A 27,863-nucleotide genomic window follows, 5' to 3' on the forward strand; every position below is an offset into this window, starting at 1 on the left:
AAATGCTTGATGGAGTAATTGATATCTTGATTCAATCAGATAAAGAAAAGTCTGACTTGACAAAACAAATACAAAATCTTCAAGAAAAGTTAAATTCAATTCAAAATCAAGAAAATGACAAAGAAATTCAAAATCAAGAAAATGACAAAGAAATTCAAAATCAAGAAAATGATAAAGAAATTCAAAATCAAGAAAATGACAAAGAAATTCAAAATCAGGAAAATGACAAAGAAATTCAAACAAAAATCGAAGAAATTAATAATTCTGATGATTTTGAACGCATTTACAACTTCTTTGACGAGCTTTCGTCTCAAGGAAATAAAATAGTGATTTCAAAAGCATGTGAAGAAGGACTCTGGAAGAAGAAAGGAACTAATGATCAAAATGTACTTCATGTTGCAAGTGAAAAAGGAAATCTCAGACTTGTTAAATCTCTCATCGAATGTCACTGTGACAAAGATACAAAGGATAATGAGGGATATACTCCACTCATTTTAGCTTCATTAAAATGTCATCTTGAAGTTGTTAAATATCTCATCTCTATTGGCGCTGATAAAAAAGCAAAAAATAATAGTGGAGCTACTCCACTCATATATGCATCATTAAAATGTCATCTTGAAGTTGTTAAATATCTCATCTCTATTGGCGCTGATAAAGAAGCAAAAAATAATAGTGGAGCTACTCCACTCATATATGCATCATTAAAATGTCATCTTGAAGTTGTTAAATATCTCATCTCAGTTGGAGCTAATAAAGAAGCAAAGGATAATAGTGGATTTACCCCACTTGAAATCGCATCACTTCTTAAAAAGAATGAAGTTGTTAAATATTTTTCCTCAATCTGAGCTAAATAAAGAAGCTACACTGAATGAATCTTGAATTTCGACCTGAAATGATATACAAAAATAAGTCATAAAACAATTTCAAACACAATTTGCTTGCTCATAATTACAACAAAAACGAAGGTTTGCTTTTCATTATTGATTTCAGAGTTTGATTCACATTCTCTATGAAGTTTCTGTGTTATTGATTTAATTCTAAAAATAATTTGAATTCCAGATGGCTTTATCATGTAGGTCGACAAGAACAGCAATTGTATTTTTTTTTTCAAATAATTAAGATATAATAAAATCGTATTGTTTAGCGTAAAAAGACAATCATGATTTACTTTACCATTGACTTGAAGCTCCGATTCTCTTTACCATCTTCATGATTACATCAGCAACTTTATCAGGAGCATCTTCATGGACGCAGTGGCTGGTTCCATTGATAACAGAGAGCTGGAACTTACCACTCATGTGTCCAATTGTAAATGGAGTATCTAAGCGATCAATTGTTGGAAGAATAAGAATCTTATATGAGTGAGCATGGATGAATGCATCAGCAAATCCTTTGAACCATCCTGGCCATGCTTCCTTTGATTTCAGAATATCAGTCTTCCAAGTAAGCTTCTTATCTGCTGTTTCTTTCATTCTTCCAGAAACTGAGATCTTGGCGCTGTCGAAATTCTCCATCTCGCCACTTGTTGCGACGTATGCAATAGCATCATTTGCAGATTCGAAAGCTTGTGGTCTTTTATGAAGTAATTTCTCCATACCTGGCAATTGCTGAATTGTACTGCCTTCGATCGTATCGATTGCGATGATAGACATTGAAGGAACTTTTGAAGCAGCAAATGTAACAACAGATCCACCAACTGAGTGGCCAAGAAGAATTGCACGCTTATCCTTTGGAATGAAAATTTCTGCAAGAGCAATAAAATCTTCAACCATGCTATTTAATTCTAAATCTTTTGATTCATCACCAGGTGTATCGCCATGGCACTTGAAATCTGGTGCAACAACAGTAAGTTGACCCTTGAGCTCTTTTGCGAGTAATGAGAATGAAAGTGCAGAATGTCCGATTCCGTGAACGCAAAATAGAACAAAATTGCTGTCACATGGGTTTGAGTAAACATTGAAAGTTCCACGGGGTGTTTCAATCATTTCTTTCTTATCCCAGTAGTTACTCCACTTAGCAAAACCTTCCATCGTACCGATTTTGATCGGAAGTTTACATTCATTTCATCATTTTATCTTCACTTATTGAAAAACGTCTATATTATTAGCTAGACTGCATGCATTCCAATAAGATGTATCAATCATTCATTAAAGATTAAATTTTATTAAATTTCATTTATATTCCATTTAATTTTAACCGAGGAATCCATCACTCCATCTAAGCGTGAATTATTTCCATAGCAACCTATACATGAATTTTAATTTGCTAATAATGATATCGAAAAGATATAAAAAATGTTAGTTGAATATGAAATAAAGGTATTCGTACATACATATATTTACAGATAACAAAATAGGAAAGAAGTAATAGCGATTATTTTTCAAAAAATTAATTACGTTTTTTGATATCAGGATGAACCGGCTGTAAAGCACGGGCTTTAACTCTTCTAACTTTTCCTTGCATAGCTAATTGACGTTTGAGATCCGTTAATTCTTTAATAACCATATTATACTTTTCTTTATACATTGTATTTGCATCATTTGTAGTGTTTGGACGAACCTGCTTGCCTTTAAGGTGGTCTTTTAGATCTTGAATAATTTCATCTTTTTCTTCTAAAATTGCTTCTTTTTCGCGTAAAGTAAATTCGAGCTCGCTTATCTTTTTCTGAAGGTTACTTGCCTCTTCCATTGCTTGCCTGCGCTGATTTGTCTGTATTGTAAAATCAAGTGATGGATCTTCATCAGCAAAGCTGAAATTCTGAAGTCCTGCCATGATTGAACTTGTAACTTCAATGGGATTTGATTTCTTGGGTGTGAAACTATCTGTAGATTTTTGAACTGAAGATCTTCCTCTATTTGAAGAAGGTAAAGCAATAGATTCGAATAAAACAGAATCTCTACCTTCTAGATCCTGTACAAGATTATCAAATGTCTTTGGAGTAGGAGCTCTGACAAATTGATTGTCGTCTTCGTACCACATTTTCTTCTTTTTCTTCTTTGAATTATTCAACGGTTTTTTATTTTTGGAATAATCGTCCAAGATATGCACATTAACAACTTAGGTCAACCAATCATAAGAAATGAAATTTTTCAAAACAAATTTGTATTATAACTTATTCTTATATCTGTTTGCGAAGATTTCCGGATTAATTTAAGATATTTTATGTTTATATCACATATATCTGATATTTAGATCAGGTATTTTCAGATGTTACATATGAACATACGTAAAAAGTGTGTTACACCCTTGAAACACGATACATCTTTCTTGTTAAGCAATTTTTTTGAGCATTATAACCAGAACTATTAATGTCGACCGAAATGAATTTCAGAGTGAGCTAATGTAGCTTCGAAGAGACTAATAACAGAAAAATATTGCAATATCAATTTCTAAACGTGGTAGTTGGGGAATCATCAGATTTTAAAGAAACAATTCATTATCTATTTAATACAAATTACTTTGATAAAAGCACTTGCGTTCGAAATTTAGAAAAATCCATTTTTATCAGGAATCTGCATGAAAGAATAGAAATTCTTGATGATAACAAGAAAGCAAATTGATTTCAATAAAAATATCTGAGATGCGATAAAATTGTAAACAGACTTGTTCAAATAATAAAAGATTGCCTCAGCTGAATGTCGCAATCTTTAGACAGTTTTCCTAAGAAAAATATGTTTGATATCAACTACACAGACGGGTCACTGAAAAAACTTACCTCGAACAACAAAAATGAAGAATCTTCAGATTATAGTGCAAATAAATCTCCAAAAAAGGAAAAGAATCGTGTAATTTTCACACCCCATTGGTTTAAAAACGATGAATATAAAGAAAAAACCAAAGTTACCTGGGAAGATAAATATAAAGAAATGACTGAAGTGCATTGGAGAATGGAAGTGTATGAAAAGCGCATATCAGACGATGAAATACCAGATGTATACCATCCCGGAATGATTCCCGGAATCGAAGTTAAAAAAGATCCGTTAAATGAAACTTTGAAAGAAAAAAGGCTTCTTAAACGATATACTATGGTCCAAGAAGAACAAATTAAACCACAATTTTGGCCACCAAGAATATACGATAAAACCATGAAGCAATTAAACGAATTTGAATCCACCCAGCTTTTACGACAAATAGAGAAACTTTCTGAGCCAGTTGATATAGATGATTTCGATGAACCTAGGGTTAAGAAAGATGTTCAACAAAAACGAATAGAAGGCAGACATACGATCGTTCTATCTCAATTAGACTTCGAAACTGAAAATGAATCAGACTTTACTCAATGGTCTGATGCATATTTTTAATCTCTTTACTACTTTATGTTCTTTTTAATGTATGTAGCAAATATATTATTTAATGTTGTTTGTTTTAAAACTAATTTGTTAATTAATCTTCCTATTTTTAAATACTAGGCACTATGCGATTATTAACATGCCAAGGAACGAGAAAATAAATTATAACGAATAAATTCGGGAACGAAATTAAAATAGGCCATTGAACTACTGATAAATAATAAATTTAAGTCAGATATATGATGGATGATGGATATAGAGCTAGTAAATGCTAGATTTCAAGATGATCATTTTTCAAAACTTGTTTTAAAACCATTCGAAAGGGGAAAATTAGAATGTTTAAATATTCTACATAATATTCCAGACAAAAGAAATGGCTTTTATTTTTTCTTTGAAATTAATAAACGAAAATCTCTAAAATCACCTGACCACATTTGAAATGGCAGCAAATAAGTTATCATTTAATGGCTTTTTCAAGGACGGCACCCGCTATTTCTCCGGTGTAGATGAAGTTCTCCTTCAGAACATCGACGCAGTTGTTGATTTAAGCGAACTCACACGCACGTCGATTGGTCCGAACGGTATGAAGAAAATTATCAAAAACCACTTTGGCAAACTCTATGTTACTGGTGATGCAGCCACCATCTTGAACGAGGCTGAAATCCAGCATCCCGCCGCCAAGATGCTTGTCACCGCATCACAGATGCAAGCTGAGCAAGTTGGCGATGGCACAAACTTTGTTTTAGTTTTCGGTGGTGAGCTTCTTCGCCGTGCTACTGAGCTTGTTCGTGCCGGTATCAACACAAAAGATATTGTTGCAGGCTACCAGAAAGCACTTGCCGAAGCACTTCGCATTCTTCCAACACTTGATCTTGGCAATAAATTCAACGTTGACGACAAAGCATCCGTTGCTGCTTGCTTAAAGACACCACTCTCCTCACACCAGTACTTAGACGCTGACTTCCTTTCAAACATTGCTGCGGAAGCATGTTTGATGGCATATCCAAACCACAATCTTCGCTTCAACGTCGACAACGTCCGCTACGCTAAAGCACTTGGTGGTTCTATCCAAGACTCGTTTGTTGTCAAAGGCTTTGCTATTCCACGTGAAGTTGTTGGCACCATCCGCCGCAAAGACGACGTCAAGATTGCTCTTTACACATGCTCTTTCGACTTTGCCGAGACGGACACAAAGATGAACACCGTTTTCACATCCGGCAAGCAGATGGAACAGTTTGCTCTTTCCGAGGAGAACCGCATGGAACAGATGGTTCTTTCTATCAAGGAGAAAGGCGTCAATGTTGTTGTTTGCCAGTCTAAGTTCACCGAGCTTGGTATCCACTACCTTGAGAAGCACGGCATCATGGCTGTTCAGTTACCATCTAACTGGGACATCAAGCGTCTTGCTCGCGCAGTGAAAGCAGTTCCACTTCTCCGCATTGGTGCACCAACCGAAGACGAGATTGGCCACTGCAAGTCGGTCGAAGCTCGCGAGATTGGTTCCACACCAATTGTCATCTTCGAAGCCGATGGCGAGATCTCTACTGTCATCATCCGCGGTGCTACACCAAATCTTATTGACGACATCGAGCGTTCCCTCGATGATGCAGTCAACTCATTCAGAATCCTCACAGAGCATCCACTTCTTGTTCCAGGTGCCGGTGCATCAGAGATGGAGCTTTCCACACAGATTTCTAAGTTTGCCGAATCACGTCCTGGCATGGACCAGTACGGCATCCGCAAGTTTGCCGAAGCTCTTGAAGTTATTCCACGCACCATTGCAGAGAACAGTGGCATCCGCATTTCAGAATTCATGGCCAAGATCCGTGCCTCACACAACAAGGGCGAATCTTCATCAGGTGTTGATGTTATCAATATGGACATTGGCAATTCTATTGAACTTGGTGCCTGGGATATTGCCCATGTCAAAGAGTGGGGCATGAAGTTTGCATGCGAAGTTGCCTGTACACTTCTTCGTGTTGACCAGATCTGCATGGCTAAGAAAGCTAGTGGACCAGCTCCTCGCTCTATGGGAGCGCGCGATGAGGATTAAAACTGAAATATTTTTTTTCTTTGCATTTAAATATAAAGGCCATAATAATAGATTTTTGAAATGTTTTTATCGCAAAACCTATAAGAGAATACATATTTCCAAAAATTATATCTTTCATATTCTTAAAACATTTAAATGGAGTCAAACAAATACAAAATTTTTAAACTCTAACATCATGCATAAGTAAGTAAATAGGATATTACACTCAAGATAAACATTAGTTTGATTTCAAATTCGAAAATGCTGATTTTAAGACATCCTCACTTGTTTTCTACGAGTTTTCCTATAGTAATTTATATCTACTATAAGACCAATATTGATCAAGATTTTGGATTTTGGTGTAATCCCCTGCAATAATAAAATAACTGAAAAGCGTTTTTTAAAAAATAATAATTAAAAATGACTGATTTTATGCCTATTATCGAAGCTTTGGAGAGGTATGACTACAATGGATATGTAGAACTTCTCCGAAACGTTCGTAATATCAATTTTCAAGACAATGATGGCAATACTTTGCTGCACAAATGCGTTACTTTTTGTAATTATCCATGTTTACTTTATACTATGGGAAAGAAAGCAAATGTAGATTTAGAAAACAAACTTAAATTAACACCTTTACATGTCGCAGTTTGGAGAGGATTTTTACCATTAGCAGCAGCACTCTTACAGGCAGGGGCACATACTGAAGTAACAGACGCAAACGGAATTCTTTTTATATTTATAGAACACCTTTAGCATTTGCCGTTAGAAGAAATGATATTAAAGCTATTAGATTACTCTTAGATTTTAATGCAAATCCAAACGCAACTTTGCCGAGTGGACTTTCATTACTATCTATGGCCGCAAAACATGGTTATTCTGAAGCAATTAGTTTACTTATTGAAGCCGGTGCTAGACATGATGTAGGAAGTAAACCACCTATAATCTCAGCTCTTGAAAGTGGTTCAAGAGCTGCACTAACTTCACTCGTTAAATCAAAACCTCGCGAAATTTTATCTGTATATAACGAAAAACCATTACTAGTTCACGCACTTGAGATGAAATCAACACTTTTACCTGTTGTTGCTACTCTTGTTCGTGAAGAAACACTTAAAATGAAAGAGGAAGGAGATCCAAACGCACCGCCTTTCCCTCCAACAGGACTTACATCATCACAGCAGAAGCGTCTTAATACAGCTCTCGAGAGGCAAGATTCTGTCATGATCTCCTCTTTCACTCCAGAAAATGATATTAAAATACGTCACGTTTGGGCCAAAATATCAGAACAAAAGGAAGAAACTACTATTGCAACGGAATTCCGTGAGCAAAAGTCCTTTGAATCTGAGCCTTTTGGTGTTCCAGAACAGAATAATCAACCAAATGATGATGTTTTAACAGATGAAGAGGAAGATAATGGAGATCCAGTAGAAGAGGAGTCTCAGAAATCTCATGATAGTTTATATATCCAAGAAAAACCACAACCTGTTGCTGCTTAAATTATTATTTAATTTTTTAATATATATAACGAACTGATAATATATAGCATAAGCCATATTCTAATAATCTCTATAGATTCCTTGCAAATCAAAGATTAAGAATTATTTTGAATCAAACTCAAACTCTGAGTTAAATTTCATGAAAGAAAGCCCGCTATAGCTTCCAGCATGTACCTCCACAAGAAGTACCCACACATGAAGTTAGGCTGCTCCGAAGCTCTTCAGTGCCCAACACTTCTTGTCAACGGCTTCGGTGACCACAGAATCGAAGGCATCGGTGACAAGCATGTTCCATGGGTCTTGAACGCCAAGGACCAGGATGTTGTCCTCGGCATCGATGATGAGGCTTGCATGCAGATGCTCAGAGTCTTCAACACACCAGAAGGCAAGAAGGTTCTCAAGGAACACGGCGTTTCCGATGAACTCATCGAAGACCTCGCCAACCTTAGTATCTCCGGCATTGCTAACATCCTCGGCTGCATCAAGATGGCCAAGTACTTCGAATTCACAGAGAAGGACATGATGTTCACAGTCGCTACAGACTCTGCTGTCATGTACCAGTCCAGACTCAAGGAACTCGAGGAGAAGCACGGCAAGTACACAGAATGCCAGGCTTACGCTGACTGGTTCAGATACATGCTCGGCGCTTCTACAGACCACGTCGAAGAGCTCACATACGCTACACGCAAGAGAATCCACAACCTCAAGTACTACACATGGATCGAACAACAGGGCAAGACACTCGAGGAACTCAACGCTCAGTGGTACTGCGATAACTAGTGGGATGCTCAGATGAACGCTGCTATCGAATACGACAACTTAATCGTTGCTTTCAACGAGAAGACTGGTCTCCTCAAGCAATACGAATAAATACTTTTTCATACGTTTCTTTTTATGCATCTAACCATAATTATCCCTTAGTTTTTCCTCACCTCCTACTAAAACTATTATTTTTGCGGAAAAAAAATTATAAAGGCTAGTAGTCTTGTATGCTAGTGGTTTCGGGATAATTTCTGTAAGGAACTATCTTAGAATAAAATGAAGTTTATGATGCTTTGAAGCATTTCCTTATAGCACCAAATTTAAACTTCAAAATTACAAATAATCAGATATTTGCATTTGATTCAAGGCAATATTCAACTTTTAAACGATTAACCTCCTTCAGTATAGACATGTTACGACAAAAAATTATAACTCATCGTTCTTCTTCCAAATTTGCAAATAAAGCTTTATTTTTTATTTATAACTATCGAGTTCATAAACTACGAGCACTAAAAAGCTTACACTCAAATAGGCAAGGACTAGCTTGCTTATAACTACCAAATTATCGATTTTGAAATCTTATTTTTTTTTCGATCTATAATATATATCTAAGATCTTTACTATTACAGTTGTTATGGGGAATGTAAAAGCTTCTATTTAAGGAAGACTTTATTTTACAACAAGATTTTTTTTTTATTTTTTATTGTTTTCTTTATTTATTAGACTAAATATTATTTGTATATTAGATTTCAGAAGTTTTTATATATTTTTAAGGATGAAAACACAACCTATGACAACTCTTAGTTATCTATTGGAACGAATGCGAGCTCTTCAAAAATAAATGTCGAAACTTAAGTGTATAGTACGCAATAAAGTTGTCACCATAGGAATTCTTTCGTAAATACGCAAAAAAATTTTCTAAATATTTAAAAATTAAGCCTATAAGAAGCTTTAAGGATCATTTTATGCTAATTTGCAATGGTACTATTTGAGTGGAAAAACAATAGGAAATCCATAAAAAATGACGCCTGAAATCTTTATGGTCATTGTTTTCTACATATATAACATAGTATTTTTTTTCTTCTAATGAATTTAAGGGATATTTCATATGGTAGATAGCAAATATGTCTTTTATAAAAAATTTTAATGTCCGACCATGACGTTCATCCAAACGAATACAACAAACTACGAAGTAATTACAAATACTATATCGATTCATATCTTGCATTGTATCAGCTAAAAACGGAAAAAGAAGAAGAATTAAAGTCAATTTACAAAATGATCAAAACAGAATTGATTGATTCAAAGAATTGCCTCCCCACAAATGCTATTAGAAACATTTTAGATATCATTCCATATAATAATCGCTATACAAAGTCATATTTATTTCTTGCCAAACTCATTTCTGATGATTACCATGTCACAGAGGTCAAAAGTATTGAACCTATTTCAAACTTACTGTTTTATAAAGAATATGGAATTAAATTAGACAAATCTGCCGATTTTAAAGAAGTTAATTCCGAAAAACTCGAAATTCATACAGAAAATTCAATTTACAGAGCAATTATGTATAATGACTTAGAAACATTCATTGCATTCACTGAAAGAGATGGATTTGATAAAAATCAAAAACTTAAATGCGATTTATATCCATTTTCTTACGTAGGATATTCATTACTTGAATTATGTTGTTACCATGGAGCAGTTGATTGCTTCAAGTTTTTAAGAACGAAATTCAGCTCAAAAATAACTGATACATGTCTCGGATTTTCATTTTTAGGAAGAAACAAAGAGATCATGAGTAAATGTTTGAAATATCAAAAACCAAATTATAAATGCATGGAATATGCAATTATTTCACACAACATTGATTTTGTTACATTCTTAATGAATGAGTACAATATAGAGATTGATTTAGATTATTGTGGAACTTATAATAATCTTGAATCATTTTTAGTTTATTTCGATCAAACTAATGATATAAAAAATTGTTTCATTTATTCAGTGAATTTAAATATTCCATCCTTTTTGGAATACTTCCTTTCACTTGGTGCGAATATCAATGAAAAAGTTGAACAGGGAATAACCGCACTTCATATTGCAGCAATGAAAAATAAAAAAGAAACTGCTGAAGTTCTTATTTTACATGGTGCGAACATCAATGAAAAAGATAAATATGGAGAAACAGCACTTCATATTGCAGCAAAATATAATTATAAAGAAATTGCTGCATTTCTTATTTCACTTGGTGCGAATATCAATGAAAAAGATGAATATGGAGAAACAGCACTTCATATTGCAGCAATGAAAAATAAAAAAAGAAACTGCTGAAGTTCTTATTTTACATGGTGCGAACATCAATGAAAAAGATAAATATGGAGAAACAGCACTTCATATTGCAGCAAAATATAATTATAAAGAAATTGCTGCATTTCTTATTTCACTTGGTGCGAATATCAATGAAAAAGATGAATATGGAGAAACAGCACTTCATATTGCAGCAAAATATAATAATAAAGAAACTGCTGAATTTCTTATTTCATTTGGTGCGAATATCAATGAAAAAGATGAATATGGAAAAACCGCACTTCATCATGCAGCAATGAATAATAGTAAAGAAACTGCTGAGTTTCTTATTTCACTTGGTGCGAATATCAATGAAAAAGATGAACATGGAAGAAACGCACTTCATCATGCAGCAATGAATAATAGTAAAGAAACTGCTGAAGTTCTTATTTTACATGGTGCGAACATCAATGAAAAAGATGATGATGGAAAAACCGCACTTCATTATGCAGCAAAATATAATTATAAAGAAACTGCTGAAGTTCTTATTTTACATGGTGCCAAAGAATAATGTTCTTACATAAAATATTCTTTAGTTTTCTGGTATTTTCGAAGAACATTTTCATTAGAGAGTAAATTGAATGTAAAATAATCGTTATTGCGCATTTTTTTGCACTTGAGTTTGTTAGATATGCTGAGTTATATTATATACATCCTGGTGAAGTTGCACATGAATTCACTGGATAAAGTCTTCCAAGAATGCACAACATGCCTAGGAAGTGATTCAATCTGGATAGTATTACTCCAACGAAATACAATATATTGAACAAAAAAATCGACTGAAAGTCGACATTTCATAAATTTTGTTGAGCTTCAGACAAAATAAACGTAAAATACAAGCATATTCAATGGAATATCATTGAAATGTTCAATTCTCTTGAAGAAAAAGGAAATTAATTTTCTGAAACATTATACTTGATTGTCTGTGGAGGATCAATTATTTGTCATGCTCTATTGTATTATCAAATATATATATATATAAAAATTAAATAAACAATGATAGATTGTTTTTACAAAATATGAATTGTGGGAACTACGATTATTTTTGATTCAAATGTAAATTTACATTAGAATTAAAAATAATCATTGTTCATACAATCCAAATTTTATGAAAATTTCGGGTGCCTAACAAATATCATCCAGAGATGCCATTTTTATAAAAAAACATCATTATCATATTTCTGATTTGTTGAAAAAGCAAAGATAATCAATAATCATCATACAAACTATATTAGCAAAATCAAGTGAGTTGATGCAACTAAATGGTTAATATAATAGACGTTTACAAACAATGATATTATAATATCTTCTTATATAGGCAGTTATAGAGATCTTTTCTGCATTCCTCTGGAATTTTTTCAAAAGGGATGGATACTTTATTGGATTGCAATATATTTATATTGTATTTAGCAAAAATCTTGATGACATCTTCGTACTGAGCTATATCTGATAATCTTTCAATTAAATTCTGTATAAAATAGGTTTATCGCAATAGTCTTGAGTTGCTTCTTCTGTATTTTCGCTCGAAGCTGAGGATTTGTAAGAACAAACGCTTAATATTTGTTCGATTTCGTTCAAACGATGCAATTGTTTTCATAATACTATGTCAATTGAATCTTTTGTAGAATGAGGTGCTTTTTGGATTTTTCTTTCGAACCAACAAAGTAAGGTGCTTATTATCAGTAATTTATCAGTATCTTTTTCTACAGATTCTTTGTGTAGCATAAATAGATATCTTACATCAAGAACAAAGTCATAAAATCCGATATATTGCTTGTTTGAAATTTTATTTGAGATGTCTTCGACTTTTAGGGGGATATTTGATGAAACTTCGTTTTCTTCAAGTACCGAAAATGTCGGTTTCGCCTTTAATTTAGTAAAGAGGGAAGCAATGAACTCCCTTTCTATAATATAATTATCCGAATTTGCAACTTCATTGAAATATAAAGCGATTCACAAGGGAAAATCTTTTTGTCTAACATTAGGAGTAGATGATTTCATAAATTTTATGTTTGGATTTTATTTGAACTTTACAAATTTTTTGATCGTAACACAGAAATTTTAGAAATGACTGAGCAAGAAAAACCACAGACTCAAACACAAACACAAACACCATATTCACAAATGTCATGGATCGAGAAACTCCTTACACCAGGCATTGGCGATGGCATCATCATGGCTCTTAGATTTTGCTTTTTCCTTTTAATGGTATTTTTACTTATTACAGTTTTCCTCACATATAACATTCATTTTGTTATTATGTCAATCCTCTCATTATGCTTATTCTTATCTTTCGAATATTTGATTGCAAATCTTAAGAAGTACGACCTCTTAAATCCAGAAGAATCAAAGGAAAAGAAGGAACAAGAAGAAAAAGAAAAGGAGGAAAAGAAGGATGAAAATAAGGAAAAACAAGATTAAATTAATATATATTATAGAGTTCTATTCTAAACCAGTATTTATCTTATAATTAACTTTGCTTAACATTTTTACTTGATTTCGTTAACTTGTAATGTTTCTCTCAGATATTTGAAATTTTGAATCTTAATATCTTTGAATTTCTCCTTTTAACTATGTATGAAACGAAATTACTTCAATAACTTTGCCATACCTAACTATAATTTTACACATTGCAAGATAATTGAAATTTTCTAACGGAATTTTTCATATAAAGCTTATAAATTATTGGCCAACTAATATGTACTTGGCCTATTCATAATATGGCCAATGACTTAGGTAAATATAATTTTGATATTCTGAGAGATTAAGAATTTCGAAAGAAAAACTTGACCTAAACATGGAAAGATAATAAAACTTGAAATAAATCATATTTTATATTTAAATGCAAAGAAAAAAAATATTTCAGTTTTAATCCTCATCGCGCGCTCCCATAGAGCGAGGAGCTGGTCCACTAGCTTTCTTAGCCATGCAGATCTGGTCAACACGAAGAAGTGTACAGGCAACTTCGCATGCAAACTTCATGCCCCACTCTTTGACATGGGCAATATCCCAGGCACCAAGTTCAATAGAATTGCCAATGTCCATATTGATAACATCAACACCTGATGAAGATTCGCCCTTGTTGTGTGAGGCACGGATCTTGGCCATGAATTCTGAAATGCGGATGCCACTGTTCTCTGCAATGGTGCGTGGAATAACTTCAAGAGCTTCGGCAAACTTGCGGATGCCGTACTGGTCCATGCCAGGACGTGATTCGGCAAACTTAGAAATCTGTGTGGAAAGCTCCATCTCTGATGCACCGGCACCTGGAACAAGAAGTGGATGCTCTGTGAGGATTCTGAATGAGTTGACTGCATCATCGAGGGAACGCTCGATGTCGTCAATAAGATTTGGTGTAGCACCGCGGATGATGACAGTAGAGATCTCGCCATCGGCTTCGAAGATGACAATTGGTGTGGAACCAATCTCGCGAGCTTCGACCGACTTGCAGTGGCCAATCTCGTCTTCGGTTGGTGCACCAATGCGGAGAAGTGGAACTGCTTTCACTGCGCGAGCAAGACGCTTGATGTCCCAGTTAGATGGTAACTGAACAGCCATGATGCCGTGCTTCTCAAGGTAGTGGATACCAAGCTCGGTGAACTTAGACTGGCAAACAACAACATTGACGCCTTTCTCCTTGATAGAAAGAACCATCTGTTCCATGCGGTTCTCCTCGGAAAGAGCAAACTGTTCCATCTGCTTGCCGGATGTGAAAACGGTGTTCATCTTTGTGTCCGTCTCGGCAAAGTCGAAAGAGCATGTGTAAAGAGCAATCTTGACGTCGTCTTTGCGGCGGATGGTGCCAACAACTTCACGTGGAATAGCAAAGCCTTTGACAACAAACGAGTCTTGGATAGAACCACCAAGTGCTTTAGCGTAGCGGACGTTGTCGACGTTGAAGCGAAGATTGTGGTTTGGATATGCCATCAAACATGCTTCCGCAGCAATGTTTGAAAGGAAGTCAGCGTCTAAGTACTGGTGTGAGGAGAGTGGTGTCTTTAAGCAAGCAGCAACGGATGCTTTGTCGTCAACGTTGAATTTATTGCCAAGATCAAGTGTTGGAAGAATGCGAAGTGCTTCGGCAAGTGCTTTCTGGTAGCCTGCAACAATATCTTTTGTGTTGATACCGGCACGAACAAGCTCAGTAGCACGGCGAAGAAGCTCACCACCGAAAACTAAAACAAAGTTTGTGCCATCGCCAACTTGCTCAGCTTGCATCTGTGATGCGGTGACAAGCATCTTGGCGGCGGGATGCTGGATTTCAGCCTCGTTCAAGATGGTGGCTGCATCACCAGTAACATAGAGTTTGCCAAAGTGGTTTTTGATAATTTTCTTCATACCGTTCGGACCAATCGACGTGCGTGTGAGTTCGCTTAAATCAACAACTGCGTCGATGTTCTGAAGGAGAACTTCATCTACACCGGAGAAATAGCGGGTGCCGTCCTTGAAAAAGCCATTAAATGATAACTTATTTGCTGCCATTTCAAATGTGGTCAGGTGATTTTAGAGATTTTCGTTTATTAATTTTTTTTTTGAAAATGGGAGGCATCACCTGAACACTCATTGGTTAAATGGCACATTCGATATGATATTACAGGTAATTTCTTTTTTAAAACTCATTTTTCTTTTGATATTTTCTAATTTCAAATTCTCTTATGTTTGTCCGCGCTATTTTGGCTCAATTTCTTATTATTATATAGATAGCATTAGGTTATTAGATTCTAAATCGGATGCTTAGATTCAATCATTCTAATTCTCACCTCACTCTTCATTCAATATTTTGCTTGATATCTCTATTTTTAGAGGCATTCGCGTTTTAGGTATAAAAAAGATAAAAAATGTAATTTCTGGTTATAATATATGTAAAATTCCTTAATTTTCTCTATCATTCTGTAAATTTTATGATTATATTAAAGAAATCTCATCATAACCTTTAATACTCTAGGAAATAAGATCAAATTCTGACTATACCTATTTATAACAAAGAAATAAAAATGAAAATGCATACAATAGCAGTATAGATATACAATGCCTGAAGAAAGATCAAATATGGTTACTGCGCATGCTAAATTCATGATAATGATTAATATTTCGCTTTTTGTCATGGCCGATACAAAACTTTACAAGAGGTCAATTTTTGTTCAGAAAAAATTGAGAGAGGGTCTACGGTTTTGGTCTCTCTCTTTTCCTGATGTCTGCAAAGCTCGTCAAGAATGCTGGCTACTTCTCACGTTTCCAAACAAAGTTCCGCAGGCGGCGTGAGGCTAAGACTGACTACGTCCAGCGTACTCAGCTCATCCAGCAAGACAAGACAAAGTATGGTGCTGCCAAGTACCGCCTTGTCGCTCGTATCACAAACACAAAGGTTATCGCTCAGATCGTTGTTGCCGAACTCACAGGTGATAAGACAGTCTGCCAGGCTCTCTCCACAGAACTTCCAAAGTACGGCATCAAGCTCGGTCTTTCCAACTACCCAGCTGCTTATGCTACAGGTCTTCTTGTTGCTCGCCGCTTCCTCACACAGATGAAGCTCGCCGATGTCTTCAAGACAGAGATCACAGAGGAATACCTCAACGATGAAGAGAACAGACGCCCATTCAAGGTCATCCTCGATGTTGGTCTTGCTCGTACAACAACAGGCGCTAAGGTCTTCTCCGTCATGAAGGGTGCCGTCGATGGTGGCCTCTTCATCCCACACAACGTCTGCCGCCTCGCCTGCAAGTTCGACAAGAAGGACAAGGATGCTGGCAAGGACCGCAAGGACGTCCCAGCTGAAAAGATCGTTAAGGGCAACCAGTACTACATCCTTGGTGGCGCTGTTGCTGATTACATGCGCAAGCTTAAGAAGGAATCCGAAGAGAAGTATAACAAGCAATTCTCTCGTTATGTTAAGGCTGGTATTACTGCTGATTCATTAGAAAAGATTTATAAGGATGCTCATGCTGCCATTAGAAAGAACCCAGCTGCTACAGTTATTGCTGATAAGAAGAAACACGCTGAGGAGATGAAGCAGAAGCACGCTCCAAAGAAGCCACAGACAAAGAAGCTCTCCTTCGAAGAGAAGCGCAAGATCCTTAACGAACATCTTGCCGCTGCTGGACTTCCACCACGTAAGTAAAGTAGTTACTTAATTTGGTTTGGTTGTTGAATTAATTTAATAATTTTTTTTAATTTTTTTTATTCTTTCGTGAGTTAATTTGTTTTCATAAGTAAGTAGTTCTATCTTATTTGCTTCTCGATTTGAAATACGAGTTCTTTCATGATTATTCAAAATATTTAATTCGTTATATGAAAAATTTGCTTTGTTACTACTAAAATCCCATTCCTTTCCATAAAATGAAACGATCCAATGAATATATCCTTAATTGCCAATCTAATTTACTAACATTAGGCTTTTGTTATAAAAATATAAACACCATTAACAAGAATGGTTATTTGTTTTAATTAAAAAAATTATATCTTTCCTTATTTGTTTATTAAAAAAACGATAATCAAAAAAACGCTTTTTCGATGACTGATCAAGAAATTTACTTGTTTCCACGGCGACGGAATGTGTACAAGTTCTTTTCTTCTTCCTGGAGAACCTTGCGCTGTTGGTTGACTGTCTGTTGCATGTTGAGCTTCTGAATCATCGGGTTCTTTACAGCCTTCTTTGGAGCCTTTGCGTCTGCCTCGTTCAGCTTCTCTGTGACGATCTTTTCAGCCATTGCGATGATGGCGTCTGTGTGTCTCGCGACAATCTTAACCTGCATGGACATGATACCTTCTGCATCACCACCCTTAACGAGAACTTGTGCGACGAGGGAAGCGACAGCACCCTTGATGATTCTTGCTGCAGCGATGACCTTGAATTCTGCGTCTTCTTCGCCACCGTTGACGAGAATTTCTGCGCAAATGATAAGCAACTCAGCAGCCTCTGTCAAATCCTGAGCGACCTTGATCATACCTGCTTCGTTATCGATCTTTCCGAACTTGGCGATGAGCTGTGCAGTGATTTCTCTTGCACGGACGAGGATCTTTGCTGTAGCCTGGAAGATTGGCTGTGCAGAAGCGACAAGGAATGCTGGAAGAGTGCCTGCAGCTGCCTGGATGTCTGGGATTTCGTGTGTTTCATCAACTGGCTGAACGACATCGACTTGTTGAGCGAACTGGGAAAGTCTTGATGTCATGTCTTCGATAGCCTTTGATGTAGCAGCGAGTTCTCTTGTAACTTCATCCATTGACTCGTCTTCTGGAGCAGCGTTGACTTCGATCTTTGATGCATCGACGGCGACTCTCATTGATGAATCTGATGAGTTTCTCAATGAGTTGATTGCGTCTTCCATTTCTCTCTCGAAGTTAGGTGCTCTGAGCAATCTAGATCTCATTGCGTTCTGTAATGCAGTGATAGCATTAGAGAAGCCGTGCAATGTGGCCTGCTGTTCGACCTGTGATCTTGTATCTGCTGTTGCTCTTGCCATACCTAATGCCTTCTCCGCGAATGAGTTTGCGAGCTTTGTGAGTGTCAACAAAGCGTGGAGAAGTTCACCAGATGGAGTAAGGTTGGCATCAGTGACCTTCTTGAACTCAGTGATGCCTTGTTCGAGCTGTCTCTTTGCGAGATCCATTTCATCGAGAGCGTCTGTTGGAGAGATCGCTTTGTCTGGGAGTGGTGGCAACTCGTACTTCTCTGGGACTTTGGCGGCTGATGCTGGATCTGGTTCGATGATGATCCTGTCTGTGAGGAATGGAGAGATCTTTGTGATTCCCAAAAGTGTTGTTGAGATGTTCTTCAATGATGGGAAGAGTTTGTTTGAAGCAAATGGAGAAACGAAATTGAGTGTCTCTGATGCCTTCTGGATATCTGGAATTCCCTTTGTCAATGCGGAGAACTGTGTACCTAACTCTGTGCTGGATGCACCGACAGCCTTGCCTCTGACGGCAGAAACAGATGCTGTCAACTGGGAAATAGCGGCATTCAATGTGTCGACGATTTCACCACGTGTTCCGACCCACATTTCAGGAACCAAAGCGTTGGCTGAGAGAGCAGCAAGTCTGGCCAATTGGATGGCTGCTGTTGACAAGTCAGCGTACATTTGGTTACGTGTCTGGTCGAATTCGTTGATTTCGCCTGTTGGTCTCTGTGGAGATTCGACAATGTTGATCAAAGTATCGAACTGCTTTGACATCTTACGGTTGAGACGTCTGATGTCTGCAGAAAGATCTGTCTTTGATGTCGGGATCTTCTCAGCCAAAACAACAAACTCTACGAATATTGTCATCAATTCAGCGAAACACTCAACCAAAACACGAGACAAAGGTGTGAAAGCGAGGCCACCCAACATGAGGGAGTGCATTGTAAGGACTGTTGCATCTGCTGCACAAACCAACATCTTCTTGAGAGATACATAAACTTGTGGGAGCTGATCAGCCTTTGGAGTCTTTGCGAATGTCAACAAAAGGTTGACTTCATCGCGGAACAACTCAGCCTTGTCGTAAACGAAATCGCAGACAGTATCGGAGTCTCTGATTCCTTCCAACTGGTAGAACATTGATGGTTCTAAGTGTGCGAGTTTCTCAGAGAACTTCTGGATGAACGATACCAATGTATGGTCACTCTTTGACTGTGTGATTGACTTCAATAAGCTGGAAGCATCGATATCTTGTGGTGCAACCAATGACAAAGCAGCGAATTCAGAGAGTGCTTCGACAGCAGCAATTGAATCTTGGAGTGTTGCATCCTTTCCTTTCATTCTGAGGACGTTCAATGCGTTGATTACCTGTTGGATGATTGTTGCAGAGTACTTCTCGATTTCCTTCTGCTTCAGTTTGGAAATTGGTGCCAAAGCTCTGATCTGTGTTGCACAGGCGATGATCTTCATGTACTGTGCTTGTGCAGTGCCTCTTGCGTTCTCGAGGAGTTCTATGATTAGATCAACGAGTTCCTTGTGGAGTTTCTGGATGTGTGGAGAAACTGTCTTACCGTAAGAGTTCTCTGTGGCTGCGAGGGAAACAGAGAGAGATGTGAATGCTTCGAGGAATGCAGATCTGTCTGTTGTCGCTGAAGTGATGAGTTTCATGATGGCGTTGTTCATCTTCTTGAGGCCATCTGCGACTTCGACTGTCTGTACCTGTGTTGCATCGAACCACTGCATCAAAACAGATCTTGCATCAGAAGACTTTGAGCGTTTAAGTCTTCTGATGATGTACTTAGCGAATGATTTGACGAGTGTTGAGTGGATGTTATCAGCCATGGCATCGAACTTCTTGATCTCCTGTATGTCTGCTGGGATCTTGTAAGCGAGAACTGGCTGTGGCAACTGTGCAATTGATGCGAGCAAATCATTGAGATTTGTGATGAATTTCTGGAAGAATGTTGGAAGGTTCACTCTATCCTTGTTGTCTTCGCCTGATGCAATGGATTTGACAAGTGGCCAAATAACTTCTGTCGTTGACTTGAGAAAGTTAATTGATCCTGTGAGTGGTTCAGCGAGTGGTTGCTGCTTCTGCTGGAAGGAGTCAACTAACAAAGCCATTGTGAATGGAATAGACATGAAATAGAGTGCTGTGACATCAGCTCTGTCGACAAGTTGTTGAACAGACTGTGACAAAGCAATTGCACGTGTTGTGAATGAAATGATCGAGCAGACAAAAGCTTCTGCATTGGCAAAGTTCATCAATGATGCTAATTGGCTGGCCATTGATGGTAATCTTGTGTTTGCCTTTGCAAGAGCTGTTGAAGCGATCTTGAAGAGTGGGAATGATGGGGATTCAGCGTTTCTGTTGGAGAGATCAATGAACTGCTGTCCTGGCTGTGCGAAATTGTTCAATTGGTTGATTAATTTGACAATTCCATCAGCTTCAAATGACTGAAGAACAGGAGCAGAGCCCATGATTGTCTGGATTGTCTTGACAGCTTCTGTTGTGCTGGCAATGTACTGCTGCATTGACATTGTCTGGAAAATACCCATCGGGAAGGACAAAATTCCTTGGACAGTGTCCGCTCTTAAGTGAACTGTTGCAGATGTGGTAAGATAGAACTGGAGTAACCAGTTGGCGTATCTGTTACCTGCATGGGTGAGCTTCTCGCAGTGTTGCTGCATCTGGACTTTGATGTCTGGTTCAGTGCATGTTGATGCAAGTTTTGATAATGGAGATGGAAGGGAACCAAGCGCATCGAAGAAGAGCTGCTGCTGGTTAACGAAGTTTGGATCGGTTGGAATGAAGTCCAAAATGGTCTTCGATGTCTGAAGAACGTAATTAATCTCGCCAAGGTATTCATCGTTGAAGTATTCAAGGTTTGCATCGATAATGTTGATGAGTTGAAGCATTGCTTGACGTGACTCTGTGAATATGGACTTTGTGATGTCTGTAATCTTGAGGGCAAGAGTATTAAGAAGATCTTCAGCTTCTGTAAGGGATGGGAAGACGTAGCTTGCGAATCTTGCAATAGAAGCAATAACCTGGGCAGTCATTTCTGGATTCGAGGCACAAATACTTGTCATTGCGATAAGTGATGTGACAACATCCATATTCTGACCGTAACCGAATGGAGCGAAGAACTGGGCAAGGAGACTTGACTGCTTAAGCATTTCTTCGAGCGACTTGTTCTGAAGGAACGCTCCGGTAAAGTTCTTAATTACATCTGTAAGTTCTTTAAGCTTAAGCTTAACGACAAATAAGTTGAGAGTTTGTGCGAATGATACAATTGCCTTTGTGATGTCTGTGAACTCGACGGTGTTGTTCAATGGTTGTTGGAAAGCAGCAACAAATTTATAAAGTGGGAAAATGAAGGTTCCGAGGATTTGTGTGATATCGGCGGTAACCTTTGCCATATCGGATGAATGCTCGGCGATTGTGCCGCAAACGTTGAAGACTTGTTGACCCCATTTCATAAAAGCGTCGGCCTGGGCTTTGATATTTTCTACGGTAGATAAGAAAATGAGGTTAACAGCAAGCTGGTCGAAAGCGACATAAAAAAGCAGCTAAAGCGTGGTAAAGTTCGAGTTTGGAATTATCGAGTTTTGGTGCTTTTGGAGCTTGTTGTTGCTCGTAAATTGTAAGATTCTGAACGATGGCGTTTGCATGATTCTCAACCCAGCTGACAGATTTCTGAACGTCCTGAAGAATCTGAGCAACGGATGGGGCAGAGCTTCCTCCAAGGGTTACCATTGTCTTTTCGAGAGTTAAGAAATAATCTTTTGCTTCATTAATACCTTTGATGATCTTATTTGCTTGTGGTAACTTCGGCTCGACCTTTTCGGCATATTGAAGTAATACTCCCCAAAGAGCTTGGATTTTTTGATAACTCGAATAAATAATAGGCTGGCCACCAGATGGTGTATATGGAATGTGATCTTGAATAACTTTAAGGAGTTGTGGAATATAAGATGCCAAAATGAGAGTTCTATTCGCTGTAAAACCATATGGAGACAGCACGAAAGAGACAGTATCTCTCGTAACTAAGTCCTCTGGCTTTGTTAATTTGAATTTGGATAAGGAGGTAATAAACTGAGTGTATCCTCTCATCCACAGATATTTTTATTTCTTCTTTTCTCATAAATTTTGAATCGAAAACGATTAACTTTTGTCTCAAAGTGAAGTGATTATATCCCATAATTCTTGATGGGATTATTCTATGATAATAGACTATCATAATTCGGAAAATGTAAAATGATATTTTTTTGATCAGCCTAGGAAATTTTACGTCTCACTCATGATTGGAGCAGTGTTTTAATTTATATCGAAGCAAACTATTTAATTCCAAGACTTGGCTTTGCATCCACGAGTGCAAGGATATGGTCGTCTGGTTTTAAAAAATCATGACTTATGATTGATTTCATAATCCCTTTAAGCATAACCATACATTTTTTACCTTTTAACAAATGCATGGATGATGTGAAATATATACTTTTGATGTGAAAGACTAATTCTTATTATTCAAGATTTTTTGATTGAAATTATTTCCTAAATATCTGCGATAATAGGGTTATTAGTTGAAAAAAAATAAAATACTAAATACATACTGCACTTCTTGTATTTGCCCAATAAGAAAGGTCCCATAAAAAGTGGTTATCCCTGAAAAGTTGTCAAACCGCTATTTATCGAAATGATTTTATTGTATTTTAAGATCAAAATTATTTTTAGAACAATATTTTTATATTTTTTATTTGAGATCATATTGAAAATTTTAATTGTAATCCAATCAATAAATTTCATTAAAGATAATATATACATCTAATCAAATATTTAAAATTATCATAAAATTAGTATTTCTCATTTTTTTAATTTTAATTATTCGAGGAAATTATTTTGAGTAGGGTAATTTTAGCTAAAAGTGACACGCCTGTAAAAGTGACACACTCGTGAAGGGTGTGATTACCGATCGGTAATTTCGACAGTTTAGAATTTAAAATTTTTTATGGAACTGTTGCGAGTTTCATAAAGAATTTAAGGAATATAAGCAAAGATTTGAATCAAAATCTTAGACCTAAGCCGCTCGATTCGCTCGCGGCTTCCGCGAATTACAGATCAGCAAAGATTTGAATCAAAATCTTCGAACTAAGCCGATCGCTTCGCTCGCGGCTTTCTTTATTATTTTAAATTTGCATATTTCCATCAAAAGTTCATAAGGTAAAAAATTTCGTTTATATTATTGCAAAATAAAATCTTCATTATCAAAATAATATTAAATAATAATATAATATAATTTATAAACAACTATTATTTAATAAAGTTTAATTGCCAAGGTTCATCTAATTTTTTGATTTTTAATGTTTTATGAATTTTATTTATTATGTATATATCTAATGAAGATTATATATGTAGAAGATAAGTACCTTAATATGTACGTAAAGTAGTAAGTTTTGACAATGAAATAAGCTCTGTGACCATGTAAATATATATCTATGCAAAACGAGAGGTTATGCCATAATTTTTTTAGTTATCAAATTTTCCTTTTTTGAGAGAAGTCTCTCAATAATTTGAGAAGAATCTTTGATATAAAGAGATACACATTTGTAGAACGAAGTAAGTGTTTTCCAAACATTTTATATGTTCATCCTGTATAACAATATAAAGCTGCATAGTGCCATCTTGTGCGTTTGCTATTTTATGCACTTTTCATTGAGATAATCCCTCTTCTCGGGTGATTTTAACAGTCAACTCAATTTTAAAATAAAGATTTCATCAAAATGATTTCGAAATTCGGATATTGATTATATAAATAGCACTGTTAACATATTTTGGATGAGTAAAAAATACCTTGTTTTGTATGCATTTAGTACACCTTTATTTTTGATTAAAACTATAAAATTTTTATTCCTTATATAATAAATAGTATATGTTACATAAACATGAAATTCAATAGCATTCAATTTTGGATTTTTTAGATTTGGTAAATTTTAGAAGAAATAAAATCAGCAATCAAAATAAAGAAACTTTTTTGTATCTTCTATGATTACCTTTTGGTACTAAATTTTGCATTAATAAGTAAATTATCTGTATTATTCTGTGAGCACAAGCCCTCAGTTATGCTGGTAGTGAATGATGAATCGTCATTTTGCGAAGAGAACGCGATTATTAAGGTAATTTTGAGAATTGTCTTGAATTATTTAAAATTAAAGTTAATTGAATAGGTAGGATAACTAGCCTTTGCTAAATTTGTATAATTTGACCTTATTCTAGTTGGATCTGAGAATATTTTGCTGAAATAATAAATTATATCGCCGATTTATGAAAATTTCTCTGATGGGACCGACTCGCTGAAACGTATTAGTGTTAATGGTAACTTGTCTGAATTTTCAAATTTTTTTCGAAATCCAAAAAATCACAAACAAAAGCATCAAAATTAGATTTGCATTTAAGGTTTTCATTTTTTTTGGAAAATAAAAATATTTTTCCCCAATAAAGTTTATTTTTACTTTTGAGAGGAATAGAAACGTTATTTTGGAATTTTGAAACGACAGAAATGTTCCATTTTTAATGTAGATTCTAAAATGGGGTCAAATTTTTGATTGAACCGTTATCCATTGAAAAACCTCGATTTTAAAATGTTATTCCAAAATATTCATCTAATGATATAGTATATATTTATTAATTATTACTTTTTATTCAATTTTCACTTTTGGCGGGATTTCATTTTTTTGTTGTTGTATGGGCCATATTGTTCACCCAAAACGGAAAACAAAGGCAATGCATAACATTTTACTCCACGAACGTCGTCGACTCTCAGCGCGACAGATGCTTGGTGCTTGCATAATGACCGGAATGCCATATACAAAAGGTGCTCGCTTTCTTTCTCTTTGTGGAACTAAGCCCCCTGTGAAGAGTGGTGTCATGAGACAACAGAGATTTTGTGACGATAAGATTAGAAGACTTAAAAGTATTTCCCTAATGCTGTCGAGAAAGTCCTTCAGTGGTTACTTATCCATTGATGCAAGATGGACGCACAGGCGAAACTCGCCAAGTTGTACAGTAACTGCGCTCGATGCTGTCACAAAAAGAGTTCTTGCATGCGTGAACATCAACCATATTGGTGGAAACAGACAGCATGCTCAGTATTCCGGAGCTTCCAACAATATGGAAAGTGCTGGAACTCGAATCATCTTGAAGCAATTAAAGAAATACAATATCTTGAAAGATGTTAAAGAGATTATTAAAGACCGAGATAACAAAAGTGTCTCTGTCTTTAAAGAATTTGGCGTCTCTCATCTTGAAAGATTCGATCCAGGTCATGTATCAAAAAATATCTCAAAAGATTTTACAAAGTTCTCAGCTTCTCATAAGACAGTTGAAGTTTTCAACGACAAGACTCAGAAGATTGAAAAAATAGAGAGACCTTTCTGGGGTCTGAATGCAAGCCTAAGTATGTGGCTTTGGTCATGTTTTGCCGAAGAAAATATTGACAAACGTACGAAAATGTGGGAGAATTGTGTCTACCATTACGTAGGCAATCATTCTTTTTGCGAACCGCACAATTACAAATGCTTTGAATGGCAAAAAGGTGTCAATTCGATCCAACTTCAATTCATGCTCTATGACTGGGTTCACAAATGGACACCCATAGTTTCCAAAGTTTCTTCCATTGGATCTACCTGCATGAATGAAGCGTTTAACTCCAAAATTGCATGCTATTTGGACAAATCAAGAGCCTGGAAGAACATTAACATTAGAGTTAACGTTGCAATCTTAGAATGGAATGATCCAGAGCATTTTCTCGGAGATATACAAAAAGCATTACATCTTCCCCCACTTCCAGAAGATTGTGTCAAATCATTTGAAGAGAATTGTTACTCCAAAATGATATTGAAACAAAAAACTGTTACAAAAGGTTCTAAAAAACAGAACAAATACAAAAAATCCATTCAGAGTGTACCAGGAGGAGATTATCAAGTTTTCAAGTCCGAATGGGAATCAGAAGACGAAGACATTGATGACTTTGATTAACGAAAATTACATTTTATTTATTGTTTTTGTTTTTAATTAAATTATTATTATGCTCATTTTCTTATTTTGATTTTTTCTCATTATGATATAAATAATTTATTAATGCATTTATCCAATAATTATGCTATGATATTTTTATGCCTTATTTCATTTCTCTTATATTTGATAATCTGGTAAAATATAGTTCAGACTATAATCATTTTAGATTATTGATATATTTATATAGGTTAGAATAAAATTAGTTTCATTTTCTACTTTGATTTTGAATTAATAATTTATAATATCAAATATTATGGCGTAACCTCTCCTTTAAAATATATATATATATAGGCCTATAGAGTTTATTGGCACTCTCAAAACTCTAGAATTTTGAGTTTACTATACCCTTAATATGTACGTAAATTTTAATGAAATTTATACAACATTATAAAAATTTATGAATAAAAACTTGATATAAAATAACATTTTTATTTTTACTAAGAAAAAAAAGGTTTTTGATAATAAATTTATTTTATTTCGAAAAAGTAACAATAATCGTAAAAGGGTATTGATGGGCTTGCTAAAGTAACTAATTTTAGCTGTCAAATACTTTTGTATTTTGAAGTAAATTAGTATAAATTTGCTTTTACTTTTATTTCGAAAAAGTAACAATAATCGTAAAAGGGTATTGATAGGCTTGCTAAAGTAACTAATTTTAGCTGTCAAATACTTTTGTATTTTGAAGTAAATTAGTATAAATTTGCTTTTACTTTTATTTCGAAAAAGTAACAATAATCGTAAAAGGGTATTGATAGGCTTGCTAAAGTAACTAATTTTAGCTGTCAAATACTTTTGTATTTTGAAGTAAATTAGTATAAATTTGATATTATTTTAACTCCCTTTGAAAACCTCAATTTTCCATACAGAGGGAACGGGAATAGCATCCAATATTCCCTGAGAATGGTTGCGCATTCTCAGTTCCCTCTATATTTCGAACGAAGCTCTCATCGGTCTTTTTTTTAATACTAAACGTTTTTTTCCCTGTCACTTTTAGCTAAAATTTGGGTTTGCCATTATTTTTTCGGGAGGGCAATTAACTATCGATTTTTAGATCTATTTATTGTGAGACAATTGATGATTAAAATCGCTTCAGTAAAGATATATCAATTTATATCATAACTTATTCATATTTAACTGATATGTATATCATCTAACCATTTCAAACCAAAGAGATAATAGGTTTGTAACAAATGATACCGATAATAAAAGATTATTATTAGCAAATCTATGATATGTACATGCAATTTTCATTTATTATTATGCCACTTAGATCTTAAATATTGTTTGATATATTAGATTTTTTCGAACTTATTAATTGATTTCTCAAATAAAATTGCTGATAATCATTTTGCCCAACGTTACTCTGAACATCAAAGAATATCAGCAGAAATTTCTCATATGTAAATTGCCATAAAATTAAAAAAAGTATATCAATAAGAAGTTTATGCTCTATCATTTGTGCACATTGTAACA

General features: G+C 35.5%; 15 protein-coding genes across 15 annotated transcripts, besides 3 other annotated features; 10 read left to right on the forward strand and 5 right to left on the reverse strand.

Moving 5' to 3' along the window:
• Positions 1–2: 2 nt before the first annotated feature.
• TVAGG3_0384290 (ankyrin repeat protein family) lies at positions 3–845 on the forward strand (the record flags this gene model as incomplete). The annotated part of the gene is made up of 1 exon (XM_001307248.1): positions 3–845. The coding sequence occupies one exon, from the start codon at positions 3–5 to the stop codon at positions 843–845; it is 843 nt and encodes a 280-aa protein (XP_001307249.1).
• A 288-nt stretch (positions 846–1,133) lies between these two features.
• Positions 1,134–2,032, reverse strand: TVAGG3_0384300 (Clan SC, family S33, methylesterase-like serine peptidase; the record flags this gene model as incomplete). The annotated part of the gene is made up of 1 exon (XM_001307247.1): positions 1,170–2,030. One exon carries the CDS (start codon positions 2,028–2,030, stop codon positions 1,170–1,172), a length of 861 nt encoding a protein of 286 aa, XP_001307248.1.
• A 191-nt stretch (positions 2,033–2,223) lies between these two features.
• Positions 2,224–3,068, reverse strand: TVAGG3_0384310 (uncharacterized protein; the record flags this gene model as incomplete). The annotated part of the gene is made up of 1 exon (XM_001307246.1): positions 2,389–2,979. One exon carries the CDS (start codon positions 2,977–2,979, stop codon positions 2,389–2,391), a length of 591 nt encoding a protein of 196 aa, XP_001307247.1.
• A 558-nt stretch (positions 3,069–3,626) lies between these two features.
• On the forward strand, positions 3,627–4,638 carry TVAGG3_0384320 (uncharacterized protein; the record flags this gene model as incomplete). The annotated part of the gene is made up of 1 exon (XM_001307245.1): positions 3,672–4,301. One exon carries the CDS (start codon positions 3,672–3,674, stop codon positions 4,299–4,301), a length of 630 nt encoding a protein of 209 aa, XP_001307246.1.
• A 65-nt stretch (positions 4,639–4,703) lies between these two features.
• On the forward strand, positions 4,704–6,384 carry TVAGG3_0384330 (chaperonin family; the record flags this gene model as incomplete). Its single annotated transcript, XM_001307243.1, has 1 exon — positions 5,653–6,342. The coding sequence occupies one exon, from the start codon at positions 5,653–5,655 to the stop codon at positions 6,340–6,342; it is 690 nt and encodes a 229-aa protein (XP_001307244.1).
• Positions 6,385–6,735: 351 nt separating this feature from the next.
• On the forward strand, positions 6,736–7,837 carry TVAGG3_0384340 (spectrin binding; the record flags this gene model as incomplete). The annotated part of the gene is made up of 1 exon (XM_001307242.1): positions 7,179–7,817. The coding sequence occupies one exon, from the start codon at positions 7,179–7,181 to the stop codon at positions 7,815–7,817; it is 639 nt and encodes a 212-aa protein (XP_001307243.1).
• A 148-nt stretch (positions 7,838–7,985) lies between these two features.
• Positions 7,986–8,664, forward strand: TVAGG3_0384350 (cysteine biosynthetic process from serine; the record flags this gene model as incomplete). Its single annotated transcript, XM_001307241.1, has 1 exon — positions 7,986–8,597. One exon carries the CDS (start codon positions 7,986–7,988, stop codon positions 8,595–8,597), a length of 612 nt encoding a protein of 203 aa, XP_001307242.1.
• Positions 8,665–9,725: 1,061 nt separating this feature from the next.
• TVAGG3_0384360 (protein kinase protein) lies at positions 9,726–10,910 on the forward strand (the record flags this gene model as incomplete). Its single annotated transcript, XM_001307240.1, has 1 exon — positions 9,726–10,910. The coding sequence occupies one exon, from the start codon at positions 9,726–9,728 to the stop codon at positions 10,908–10,910; it is 1,185 nt and encodes a 394-aa protein (XP_001307241.1).
• Positions 10,911–11,181: 271 nt separating this feature from the next.
• TVAGG3_0384370 (cyclin-dependent kinase inhibitor 2C-related family) lies at positions 11,182–11,436 on the forward strand (the record flags this gene model as incomplete). Its single annotated transcript, XM_001307239.1, has 1 exon — positions 11,182–11,436. One exon carries the CDS (start codon positions 11,182–11,184, stop codon positions 11,434–11,436), a length of 255 nt encoding a protein of 84 aa, XP_001307240.1.
• A 748-nt stretch (positions 11,437–12,184) lies between these two features.
• On the forward strand, positions 12,185–13,400 carry TVAGG3_0384380 (V-type ATPase assembly factor PKR1 family; the record flags this gene model as incomplete). The annotated part of the gene is made up of 1 exon (XM_001307238.2): positions 12,993–13,346. One exon carries the CDS (start codon positions 12,993–12,995, stop codon positions 13,344–13,346), a length of 354 nt encoding a protein of 117 aa, XP_001307239.1.
• A 335-nt stretch (positions 13,401–13,735) lies between these two features.
• Positions 13,736–15,432, reverse strand: TVAGG3_0384390 (chaperonin family; the record flags this gene model as incomplete). Its single annotated transcript, XM_001307237.2, has 1 exon — positions 13,794–15,407. The coding sequence occupies one exon, from the start codon at positions 15,405–15,407 to the stop codon at positions 13,794–13,796; it is 1,614 nt and encodes a 537-aa protein (XP_001307238.1).
• Positions 15,433–16,116: 684 nt separating this feature from the next.
• On the forward strand, positions 16,117–17,076 carry TVAGG3_0384400 (ribosomal protein L5; the record flags this gene model as incomplete). Its single annotated transcript, XM_001307236.2, has 1 exon — positions 16,117–17,043. The coding sequence occupies one exon, from the start codon at positions 16,117–16,119 to the stop codon at positions 17,041–17,043; it is 927 nt and encodes a 308-aa protein (XP_001307237.1).
• A 376-nt stretch (positions 17,077–17,452) lies between these two features.
• TVAGG3_0384410 (I/LWEQ domain family) lies at positions 17,453–21,799 on the reverse strand (the record flags this gene model as incomplete). The annotated part of the gene is made up of 1 exon (XM_051232172.1): positions 17,453–21,799. The coding sequence occupies one exon, from the start codon at positions 21,797–21,799 to the stop codon at positions 17,453–17,455; it is 4,347 nt and encodes a 1,448-aa protein (XP_051101902.1).
• Positions 21,800–21,851: 52 nt separating this feature from the next.
• TVAGG3_0384420 (uncharacterized protein) lies at positions 21,852–22,433 on the reverse strand (the record flags this gene model as incomplete). Its single annotated transcript, XM_051232173.1, has 1 exon — positions 21,852–22,433. One exon carries the CDS (start codon positions 22,431–22,433, stop codon positions 21,852–21,854), a length of 582 nt encoding a protein of 193 aa, XP_051101903.1.
• Positions 22,434–23,218: 785 nt separating this feature from the next.
• Positions 23,219–23,760: a mobile genetic element.
• A 4-nt stretch (positions 23,761–23,764) lies between these two features.
• Positions 23,765–26,737: a mobile genetic element.
• Positions 25,059–26,351, forward strand: TVAGG3_0384450 (uncharacterized protein; the record flags this gene model as incomplete). The annotated part of the gene is made up of 1 exon (XM_001307234.2): positions 25,059–26,351. One exon carries the CDS (start codon positions 25,059–25,061, stop codon positions 26,349–26,351), a length of 1,293 nt encoding a protein of 430 aa, XP_001307235.2.
• Positions 26,736–27,402: a mobile genetic element.
• Positions 27,403–27,863: the final 461 nt, after the last annotated feature.

This window comes from Trichomonas vaginalis, chromosome V (genome assembly GCF_026262505.1).
Source record: "Trichomonas vaginalis G3 chromosome V, whole genome shotgun sequence".
NCBI lineage: Eukaryota > Parabasalia > Trichomonadida > Trichomonadidae > Trichomonas > Trichomonas vaginalis.